Here is a 12,573-nt window from a genome sequence, read left to right as displayed (position 1 = left end):
CTCAACATATACCTCAATGGCAGTGCTGAAATGCCTGTAATATATTTTCAAGCTAGTTTTATTTGGAAGTAACAAATTATCAGGTAACATTTGTAGCCAAATCTACTTCATCTTAAAATAAAAATGAGTTTAAGACCATAGTACCAATTTTAATTGATTGAAGGGCCTATATATTTTTAAGTGATTGTAATTGATGATGAATATATTCACAAATTCTTTGACCCTAAGAAATAAGGAAAAATTATTGCTCTCTGAGATGAAAAAATAGTTCAATTTTTTTAAACATAATTGAAAGTCAACTACCATAATACCTAGTGGCCATGACTATCTATATGCAGATTACCTGATCTGAGTTAATTTCTCAGGCAATTTAGGCTTTAGAAACACTTGATTTCATGAAATGCTTCTTTATGTAGTACCTTGAATGGAGCCATGTCATGACAAACAATACATATGTGTTATTTTTGTCTGTGTGTCATCAAACAACTGGTTATCAGTTTTCTTTCAAAAGTCCTTTTAGCATGATTTTTTAAAAATTAATTTATTAATTTTTCTATATATATATTCCTTTTCATATATTTTTATTACAGGCCATTACAGGGTATTGAGTGTGGTTCCCTGTGCTCTACATTGGGACCTTGTTGTTCATCTATTTTATAAAAAAAAAAATTAGTTACTAGTAGTAAAGTAGAATCACCAATATTATCTATATAATTTTGTAATTGGTCTTTGTTAAAAGGATTTACTAACCCAACATCTTTAGTTACCTGAATAGAAAACATTTGTTTCCAGACTCATCTGGGAATAGGCTTTTCCTGGAAAGATAGTTTTATTATTTGAACCTATCCCATGTGTTTTAACTACAGTGTTTTTTTTGCTGAAATCATCCTAAGATAAACTATATGCTTAAACAGAGTATACACAAGGGACACGTGATCATCAGCTATTTTGATGTAGCTATTTTGGCATCAGGACAATTTTATGCCACCTAAACAATTAAACTCTCAGCTTGCTTTCATTACTAAGAAATGTGCAAACCCTGGGAGACAATAGGTCATGATGGAGAGCTCAAGGATGCTCAAGTTCCTTTGGCAATATAAAACAGTAATTTATCTTCTGAGTCACATTAATTTGGAGTCATTATGGCAGCTTCATCAATTCAACCACGTGAAATGTCCTGTTTTTCTCAATAACTTAGGGGCATTATTCTGAACAACAGTTTTCATAATGTGCTGGAGATGTGGATATAGGTACAAACAGTGTTCTGTTCATCCAGGGCCAAATAATTCAGCTTGGTTCTTTAGTAATTTAAGAATAACCTGATGAAATTCAATTCTGGCTGACAAGCCTTCAGCAGTGACACGCTGATGGCCTCCTGAGGTGTTGATGGGCCTTCGCCCAGGCTTCCTTTCTGTCTGAGATGGCTTGTCTTGCCCTGAGGTCAGAGGATCTGGGAGAGTCCTAGCTCCATGTGACCTTTTATACCCATATAACCTTGGGCAAGAAACAGTCCTTTTATGTCTCATGTTTCAGACCTTTAAAATGAGCATATAAGAATTAATACCTCATTGAATAGTGAGAATTAAGTGAGATAAATCATGAAATCATGTAAAATGCATAGCATCGTGAAAGGCTTTAACGGGCTATATACCACCTCCCCCTCAGTCCCCCAACACACCACAGCACTATCTAAATAATGATAACTCTATTAATAGGAGCTAGCTTTTATTTGGAACACAATATGTAACAAAATGCACTGTAACTCTAGGGTCCTTCCACCAGGAAGCTTAGTTATGCAAAGAGCTATAAAAATATGGAAGAAGATACCCTTGTATTGCTAGCCCCTAAGCCTGTTTGTCATCTGGTGAAGAAAGGTTGGTGAGCAATAGATGAAGTGAACACAAAAATAAAGAAATAAAGAAGTGGAAGCTTAATAGTATAATCGGTTTTACATGGTTCCCATATAACAGTCCCTGCATTTGCTTATTAATTTAACTTTTTTTTCTTTGCTTACCTTTTGAAGTAGTTTTAAAAAATAAATGCTGCTTATCTGTCACTGGCTATGTTTTTGTTAGACAAATGCCTCTTGGGCTCTAATCATTAGAGAGAGCAAAGCCTAGATACTAAATTGCAAAATAAAATTTCTGCCAGTAGAACTACAGGCAGGGCTACTTTGAAATTTTCTTAAAATTAAAAATTTTTTTCCATTTGGCACATAGATTACAAAACTACTTTTTTTCCATATCTAATAGAAAAATCATACTTCCTTAATAGTCACTGCATGCAAACCTACTTTTAGACCTCTTAATGCTGAAAATATTTTTCTCATTTTATTTTTAAAGGTGAAGGCTGAAATTGGAGATGTTAGTATTTTAGTAAATAATGCTGGTGTAGTCTACACATCAGATTTGTTTGCTACACAAGACCCTCAGATTGAAAAGACTTTTGAAGTTAATGTACTTGCACATTTCTGGGTAAGTATGATTTCTTTTACAAAACTATTCCGTTTTGTATAACCCAAAGATTAAGTTTAAAGTGGAGCTTTAAGCAGACATTAGGATGTATCAAATCAATACTAAAGTTTTCTCCAGGTACCCGGGATAACATTGTACAAAGAAATTGTTTTTCATATTATGCCCAAATCCTGTCAATCATTCTTCTCCTCCCTCAAAAAATACTAATAATATTAATTAATAATAATAAGAATAGACTTTAGGTGTTATATATATGTTTTAATTCTAAGCTAGATCTCACACTTCTGTGTGATCCTGTTTCGAGATGAAAGAAGGGATTAGAGATCATCTGAGTCATCTTCTGTGATTCTATAAAAAGTGAACCCAGATTCTCTCAGATTCTCATGAGACTCAGGCCTCATGTTATTTCCTGGTCCCCAAATTGCAAACTTTATTACAACTCACCATTCATGGTCTTAAATAATATATAAAGAGAGGGAGAATGAGAAAAAGAGAGTCTAAATATTGGCCAAATAGCCAGTTCATAAGAGTACCTCAAAGTTTTCTTGAATATAAGTTTGGGATGCGTGACCTCAGAATGTAAACTGGTGCAACCACTATTGGAAACGGTATAGAAGTTCCTTAAAAAACTAAAAATAGAACTACCATAGGACCCAGGAGTCCCACTACTGAGTATGTATCTGGAAAAAATGAAAACTTTAATTTGAAAAGATATATGCACCCAGTTGTTCATAGCAGCACTATTACAATAGCCAAGACATGGTAACAACCCAAGTGTCCATCAACAGATGACTGGCTTAAGAAGATATGGTATGTGTGTGTGTACATATAAATATATATATAATATATAATATATATATATTATATATATATATGTCATATGTCTGATAAAATATTAATCAGCCATGAAAAAGAATGAAATATTGCTATTTGCAGCAACATGAATGGACAGAGAGTATATTACTTAGTGAAGTAAGTCAGACAAAGAAAGGCAAATATATGATATCACTTATATGTGGAATCTAAAAAATAATACAAATACAAAACAGAAACAGACTCACAGACATAGAAAACAAAGAGGGGTAGGAGTGACAAATTAGGAATATAGGATTAACATACAAACTACTGTATATGAAATAGATAAGCAACAAGGATTTACCATATAGCACAGGGAATTATATTCAATACATTGTAATAATCTATAGTAGAAAATAATCTGAAAATATGTGTATGTGTGTATATATATGTATATATATACTTTTATATATATACATATATAAAACTGAATTACCTTGCTGTACACTTGAAACTAACATAATATTGTAAATCAACTATACCTCAATTTAAAAAAAAGGAATATTGGAGTTGGTGGGAATGCAGTATTATTTTATGTTAATATTCCCAAGTTATTAACAGCATTTTTATATTTTTATGACTTATAAGTGTGCCTCTTTCTGCCTCTCTTAAAACATAGGGTTTTTTTTTTTTCTGAATCCCCAGCATAGAGTAGGTGCTCAATAAATATTTATTGTATGACTCATTCAGTAACTACTGGAAGATTGTTATCACTCAGTATTTTGATGATATAACTAAACTCTTTTCTAATAATTTCACATTGAATGTAAAATTTTTTGAGAACTCTAGATATTATCCCTATTCAGTATATGAAATGGTAGAAGTCATCAGTAACAAAAAGTGGGAGAACTGGGGACATAAGTTAACAGTTTAAATGAGATGGATTCTCAAAGTTTTTGGGGTTCATTGTTTCACTTAGTTTTTCTAATCTGAGCATCCTATGCATTTGTCTTGTGTTGCTACATTTGGCAATTAATCTAGGTTTTTTCATTTATGCCAAGAACAATATCACAATTAATCTAGGTTTCTTCATTTATGCCAAGAACAATGTCAACAAAATATACCTTTGTTTTGAAATATTACCAATGGATTTGCAAATCAGAAGTAACAATATTTTTTCTCTTTTAATAATAACTATTTCTAGACTACAAAGGCATTTCTTCCAGAGATGATGAAGAATAATCATGGCCATATTGTCACTGTGGCTTCAGCAGCTGGGCATACTGGGGTCCCCTTTTTATTGGCTTATTGGTATGTGAACATGTGTTTCCTTCATTGGTTACTATGCTTAACTTGTGTGTGATTTCTTATCCTGTCTAATGAGGACTACTCTTTAACAATATTAGACTTGAAGATGCTGAAGTAAGCAGAAAGAATTGCACAAAATCTCTTGTACAACAGCACTATCAATCATTAATCTCCTCCTGGGTTGACAATTCTAGAGATGGCTACAGGGAAATTATCCAATAAGAAGCCAAGTGCTTAAAGCATTTCTCATCCCTTTTAACAGCAAGGAATTATAAAACAAGAACAATATTTTTGTACCATGAACAAAAGTTAATATTAATAATTTTAATAAAGTAATTTTGTGGAAATAAAACAATGTAAAGAGAGTATAATCTAGGATTCTAAACATTAAAAACATCCCAACAATGAAATAACTATGATAAGCATTTGTTACAGTTTTTAAAGACATTTTAAAAGCAGCTATAAAATCATGCGTTGAGAAAAATCTGCATACATAATCATGCTTTTTTTTAATTTAAAATAAACATTTTGCATGTTAATAAATACGTATGTGAACATCATTTTTAATTCCTGCATGCTATGCCATTGTATATATCTGCCACTGTTTATTCAATTTATGCATTATTGTTAGATAATTTATTTGTTAAGACTCTTTTAGTTGCAAGGAACACAAAACTTAAACTTCCACAGACCAAAAGAGAAAGTCTTAGGCAGATTCTTCTCTGCTGGCAAGATGGGCTCTAGCCATAGTAGTTGTCTGGAACAAGATCCTTTCAACTCCAGGTCCAGCAGATGGGGGAAGAGCCATGCCTTCAAATGTTCTAGTTCTAGAGCTCACTCTAACGAGACCAACTTGGATCCAACTACCATATAGGGATGGGGAGCTGGGGTATAACTGAGCAAAATCCGAGTGATGTTACCAGAATGAGGGAGTATGAATGCTGTAGGGCAAAAACAGCAGCTGTCCCCTTCAGACACTTAAAATTGTTTCCAATTTTCCTGCCTTCATGAGCTGTATACTCCAGGGTCTATCCCTGAGTATAAATCTTTAGAAATGTGATTGATTATTTCCTTGACATAAATACTTAAAAGAGAAATTACCGAATCTAAAAGCATGGCATATTTTTAATGAATTTTTTGCTTTTTGCCAAATTACCTTCCAGAAAATGCTGCCAATTTACTTGTCCTTTGGAAAATAGGAAGTTCTGTGGAAAGTTCTGTCACTTTTTTTTGAGCTTAGATGTATTTTGATGGCTTAATAAGATTGCCAATTCAGTTATATAAAATGAAAATATTCTGTACATTGAAAATCAACTCATACAAATAAAAAATTTCCTCATATCCTTACCATTACTGCTAGGCAAAAAATTTATCTTTTTAAAATTTGTATTTATATTAATTACTCCTGAAATAAATAAAACCTTTTATGTGCATATATCTATTGGTATTTTTATTTTGTGAATTTTCTGCTAATGTCCCTAGGTATTTATCCACTAGATTATTGTCTTATTCATTTATAAGAGTTGTCATGTATTCACTCTTATCTTTGTCTTATACACTACAAGTGCTTTACTCATTTGTCATTTGCCTCTTAACTTGGTTGGGAGCTAATAAAGTTTAGAGTATATCATATAAAGGTCTGGTTTGTTGCCCACATTTAAAGCCTGATTCCACTTTCTTTTGTGTCTTTGGGCAAGTCCTATAACCCTGCTCTGCCTAAGTTTCCTTTTCAGTAATGGAGATCATGATAGTATCTATTTCACAGAGTTGTTGTGAGAATTAAATTAAATAATGCATCTGATAACTGAGGACAGTGTTTGGCATATAGTGATCAATTTTAGATATGATTATTTTTGTTTGTGTTGTTTTTCAATGTACAGAAGATTTACATTTTATGTAATTGAATCTAGCAATCTTTCTCATAAGCCTTCAATATATATCTAAGCTTTAAAAAAAAAAAGGTGAGAGAGAACATTCCACAGCTTTCTGTTTTCCAAAGCACAGTTTAATTGGCAAGATTTTACAGCTACTTTGTATAATTGCAAATCTGTACAGATTTATAGAAAAACAATCTATCTGGTAATTAATGCCACTGAATTATACACTTAAAATGGTTAAAATGGCAAATTTTTTATTATAAATATTTTTGCATAATTTAAAAATTAATAATGTAATATTACAAGAACCATTGAGTTGTACACCTAAATGGGTGAATTATATGGTATATGAATTAATATCTCAATAATGCTGTTTTCTTTAAAAACTCAGCTGGAAAAGTAATGTCTACTTAGAATATGATTAATTTCACTTCTTTTTCCAAATGAAGGCTCTGCGACAATAAGAATTTCTTTGCATTTTGATTCATTCATTTGACACGTATTTTTTGAGCACCTATTGTAGGCCAAGCACTGTGCCAGGCCCTGGGGATTCATTGAGAACCAAAATCTATATGGAGATTGTTATACTAAAGGTAGGGGACAGACATTAAATAAAAATTCACCCGAATGAATATTTAATTACAAACCCAAGATGTGCTATCATGGAAAACTGAAGCTGGCTGCATAATTTAGACTACTGGTCAGGAAAGGCCTCTCTCAGGAAGTCAAGCTGAGACTTAAAGGAAGAACAGGACTTATCTAGGAGAGTTTCCTAATGAATTCCGTGAACATATTATAGTAAATAATGAGCAGCCTATAGCAACATTAAATTTTATGGAAACAATAACAACAAAAATACCCTATCAATTTTCCTAACCAAACATTTAAACCTACTCAGTTCTCACTCTGACAAATGATGCTGGGCTGCGATAATGTTCTATGCTAGTGCTTCTTAGAGTTCACTAGCGTTTACTATAAATTTACCTGAGGATCATCTAGAACGCAGATTCTGATTCAGTAGGTCTGGGCCAGGTCCTGAGATTCAGATCTTGCCATGCTGCTTGGCACTTAATTGAGGAAAACAGAAATGTGAATTAAACAGATGCAGCAGCTTTCTTGAATTATTTTGTGAACTCTGTTTATTTTCAGTTCAAGCAAGTTTGCTGCTGTTGGATTTCATAAAGCTTTGACTGAAGAACTGGCTGCCTTAGAAAGAACCGGAATCAAAACAACATGTCTCTGCCCTAATTTCATAAACACTGGCTTCATCAAAAACCCAAGTACCAGGTAAGCTGAGACAGAAATGGAGACAAAAGGATTGGTGATTGCTATGCTTGTCAACCATTCTGTGGATTTTCCTAAATATTTTAATTCCTAAAACACCTGATATTCAAGGCCTTTAGCTCATTTAGTTTCAGCTTCTATATAGATTGTGGGAAAATAGGTAGAAACAAAGAGAGAAGGAGGGACTATATCTAAATATAGATACGAATGACACTGGTGAAGTTGCTAATCCTTCCCTTTTTCTCTCCTTAAATGGTGGTTCTCAGACTTAAGTATACATACATTTCACCAGGAGTGCTTGGGAACCATGTAGGCGTCCCACCCCTAGCAACGGTATTTATTCGGTTTGGTTGGGATGCAGTAGTGGTGGGAAAGGAGCCTAGAATTCTGTATGTTTAACAAGCATCATAGGTAATTCTGACAGAGGTGACCCAGGACCACAACTTAAAAACACTCTCCTTTGGTAATCTAAAGATTATCCTCCAAAACATGTACCAGACTATATAGTCTTTCCTTAGTTAAAAAATAAAATTAGAAAGGATTAGCTCTGAGGTTAATTTTTAATGTTTCCTCTCATAGGGAATAGCTTTAACATCTTTGTAAACATGATGCATACTTAAAAAAAGATTCCAACAGACAAATACAAATAAAGTTTCTTTTAAAATTTCCTTAAAATCGTCTGTTCAGTGGAAACTGCTCTTACCATTTTGATGAATATTCCTTTAGACATCTCTTGTACAGATTAAGTGCCTAAGTTTCATATAACTGACATATAATATACATGGGACTCTGGACCCAGTGAGTAAACTGCTTGCTTCCTTCAGAATTATGATTATAGACAACAGTACTGCATTAGAAACTTCAAAATTGCTAAGAAGCTAAATTTTAACTGTTTCCAGCACAAAACAGAAATGATAATTCTGTAACCTGCATTAGCTGACTCTAAGGTGGCAATCATACTGCAATGTATAAATGTATCAAATCAGCAGGTTGTATACTTTAAACTTATGTAATATGATATGCCAATTATATCTCAATGAGAATTCATTAATTTTTGAAACAGTTGACTAGAACTGAAAAGTGGTGTCAAAGGAAGAGGTGAGTACAATCCCCAAGGATAAAATCTGCCAATATAAGACACTAATATATTTGAGTCAAGTTTTTCACTCAGACTGTCTTTCAATAGTTAAAAACAGACAGTATATATATTTTTAATTATTATTGATTTTTTTACCCTTGTCCCCAGGACTAGGTGACACAAAGTTTACCTTCATGGGGGCAGGGCGCCCTCTCCTGGCAAAGCTCTACTAGTACAATTTTAAAAATTACTGGGATGATTGCTGTGGGGGAAGGGGGTAAATAGAAACGGCCTGATTGTAGCCTAATCACAGGAATATAACCTGGCTAAGGAAGGGTCTGGGGCTTGTCCTGCCATGTGAACCTCTCTGAAGATAAGGTAATACTGGAGTAGGTGCCAAAGGTGAAGTTGGTTTTAATCTGGAAACTTAGTTCTAGTTAGAACAGAAAACTCTTACTCCAGTTAATGTTTTGGACAAAATAAAATCTGTAATTTTCTTTTTATTATTATTATTTATTTTTAAACATTTTTTTACTGAGTTAGTCATTTTACAATTTTGTGTCAAATTCCAGTGTAGAGCACAGTTGTTCAGTTATACATGAACATACATATATTCATTGTCACATTTTTTTTCGCTGTGTGCTACCACAAGATCTTGTATATATTTCCCTGTGCTATACAGTATAATCTTGTTTATCTATTCTACGTATGCCTGTCAATATCTACAAATTTCAAATCCTAGTCTGTCCCTTCCCACCCACCTCCCCCCTGGCAACCACAAGTTTGTATTCTATGTTTGTGAGTCTGTTTCTCTTTTGTATTTGTGGTTTTTTTTTTTAATTACACATATGAGTATCTCATATGGTATTTTTCTTTCTCTTTCTGGCTGACTTCACTTAGAATGACATTCTCCAGGGACATCCATGTTGCTGCATATGGCGTTATGTTGTTGGTTTTTATGGCTGAGTAGTATTTCATTGTATAAATATACCACCACCTCTTTATCCAGTCTTCTGTTGATGGACATTTAGGCTGTTTCCATGTCTTGGCTATTGTGAATAGTGCTGCTATGAACACTGGGGGGCAGGTGTCTTTTTGAAGTAGGGTTCCTTCTGGATATATGCCCAGGAGCGGGATAACTGGGTCATATGGTAAGTCTATTCCTAGTCTTTTGAGAAATCTGCATACTGTTTTCCACAGTGGCTGCACCAAACTGCATTCCCACCAGCAGTGTAGGAGGGTTCCCCTTTCTCCACAGCCTCTCCAGCATTTGTCATTTATGGATTTTTGAATGACGGCCATTCTGACTGGTGTGAGGTGATACCTCATTGTAGTTTTGATTTGCATTTCTCTGATAATTAGTGATATTGAGCATTTTTTCATGTGCCTATTGATTATTTGTATGTCTTCCTTGGAGAATTGCTTGTTTAGGTCTTCTGCCCATTTTTGGATTGGGTTGTTCGTTTGCTTCTTATTAAGTCGTATGAGCTGCTTATATATTCTGAGATCAAGCCTTTGTCGGTTTCATTTGCAAAACTTTTCTCCCATTCCATAGGTTGTCGTTTTGTTTTACTGATGGTTTCCTTTGCTGTACAGAAGCTTGTGACTTTAATTAGGTCCCATTTGTTTATTCTTGCTTTTATTTCTATTGCTTGAGTAGACTGTTCTAGGAGAACATCTTTGAGATGTATGTCAGATAATGTTTTGCCTATATTTTCTTCTAGGAGGTTTATGTATCTTGTCTTATGTTTAAGTCTTTGATCCATTTTGAGTTCATTTTTATGTATGGTGTAAGAGAGTGTTCTAGCTTCATTGATTTACATGCTGCTGTCCAGTTTTCCCAACACCATTTGCTGAAAAGAGACTGTCTTTATTCCATTGTATATTCTTGCCTCCTTTGTCAAAGATTAATTGACTAAAAGTTTGTGGGTTCATTCCTGGGCTCTCTATTCTGTTCCATTGGTCCATATGTCTGTTTTTGTACCAATACCATGCTTTTTTGATACTATAGCTTTATAGTATTGTCTGAAGTCTGGGAGAGTTATTCCTCCAGCCTCTTTCTTTTTCTTCAGTAATGCTTTGGCAATTCTAGGTCTTTTGTGGTTCCATATAAATTTTATTATGATTTGTTCTAGTTCTGTGAAATATGTCCTGGGTAATTTGATAGGGATTGCATTAAATCTATAGATTAGCTTGGGCAGTATGACCATTTTAACAATGTTGATTCTTCCAATCCAAGAGCATGGGATATCTTTCCATTTTTTTTAAGTCTTTTTTAATTTCCTTAATCAGTATTTTATAGTTTTCCATGTATAAGTCTTTCACCTCCTTGGTTAAATTTGTCCCTAGGTATTTTATTACTTTGGGTGCTATTTTAAAGGGGACTGTTCCTTTACTTTCTTTTTCTGTTGATTCATCATTAGTGTAAAGAAATGCAACTGATTTTTGAATGTTAATCTTGTAACCTGCTACTTTGCTGAATTCTTTGATTATTTCTAGTAGTTTTTGTGTGGACCTTTTAGGGTTTTCTATATATAGTATCATGTCATCTGCATATAGTGACACGTTTACCTCTTGTTTTCCAATTTGGATCCCTTTTATTTCTCTCTCTTGCCTGATTGCTGTGGCCTAGGACTTCAAAGACTATGATGAATAGGAGTGGTGATAGTGGGCATCCTTGTCTTGTCCCAGATTTTAGTGGGAAGCTTTTGAGTTTTTCACCATTAAGTACAATGCTGGCTGTAGGTTTGTCATATATAGCTTTTATTATGTTGAGATATGTTCCCTCTATACCCACTTTGGTGAGAGTTTTTATCATAAATGGGTGTTGAATTTTATCAAATGCTTTTCCAGCATCTATTGAGATGATCATATGGTTTTTGTCCTTTCTCTTGTTGATGTGATATATTACATTGATTAATTTGCATATGTTGAACCACCCTTGTGTCCCTGGGGTGAGCCCCACTTGATCATGATGTATAATCTTTTTTATGTGCTGTTGGATTTTATTTGCTAATATTTTAGTAAGGATTTTTGCATCTATGTTCATCCATGATATTGGTCTGTAATTCTCTTTTTTGGTGGTGTCTTTGCCTAATTTTGGTATCAGGGTGATGATGGCTTCATAGAATGAGTTTGGGAGTATTCCCTCCTTTTCAATTGTCTGGAAGAGTTTGAGAAGGACTGGTATGAGTTTTTGCATGTTTGGTAGAATTCCCTGGTGAAGCCATCTGGTCCTGGACTTTTATTTATAGGGAGGATTTTTATTGCTAATTCGATTTCATTTCTAGTGATCTGTTTGTTCAAGTGGTCAGTTTCTTCTTGATTCAGTCTTGGTGGACAGTATGTTTCCAGAAACTTGTCCATCTCCTCTAGGTTATCCATTTTGGTTCCATATAGTTTTTCATAATATTCTCATATGATATTCTGTATTTCTATGCTATTTGTTGTAATTTCTTCATTTTCCTTCCTTATTTTGCTTATTTGTGCTCTCTCTTTTTTCTTCTTTGTGAGTTTGGCCAGTGGTTTGTGGATTTTATTTACTCTTTCAAAAATCCATCTTTTGGTATGATTGATTTTTTCTATTTTTTTTTTCATCTCTATTTTATTTATTTCCTCCCTGATCTTTATTATTTCCTTCCTTCTGCTGACTTTTGGGGGTTTTTGCTCTTCTTTTTCTAATTCTTTTAGCTAGTGGTTTAGATTGTGTATTTGAGATTGTTCTTTTTTGAGGAATGCCTGTATTGCTATAAACTTC

General features: G+C 33.7%; 1 protein-coding gene across 1 annotated transcript in view; it reads left to right on the top strand.

Moving 5' to 3' along the window:
• Positions 1-12,573, top strand: part of HSD17B11 (hydroxysteroid 17-beta dehydrogenase 11) — a 33,913-nt gene that overhangs the window by 8,179 nt on the left and 13,161 nt on the right. The window contains exons 3-5 of the mRNA XM_010983116.3: positions 2,343-2,474; positions 4,474-4,580; positions 7,604-7,741. Of these exons, the coding sequence (XP_010981418.1) occupies positions 2,343-2,474; positions 4,474-4,580; positions 7,604-7,741 (377 nt within the window). The remainder of the gene's footprint in view (positions 1-2,342; positions 2,475-4,473; positions 4,581-7,603; positions 7,742-12,573) is intronic.

Source organism: Camelus dromedarius, chromosome 1 (genome assembly GCF_036321535.1).
Source record: "Camelus dromedarius isolate mCamDro1 chromosome 1, mCamDro1.pat, whole genome shotgun sequence".
Taxonomy (NCBI): domain Eukaryota; kingdom Metazoa; phylum Chordata; class Mammalia; order Artiodactyla; family Camelidae; genus Camelus; species Camelus dromedarius.
This window is presented reverse-complemented; position numbering and strand designations above follow the sequence as displayed.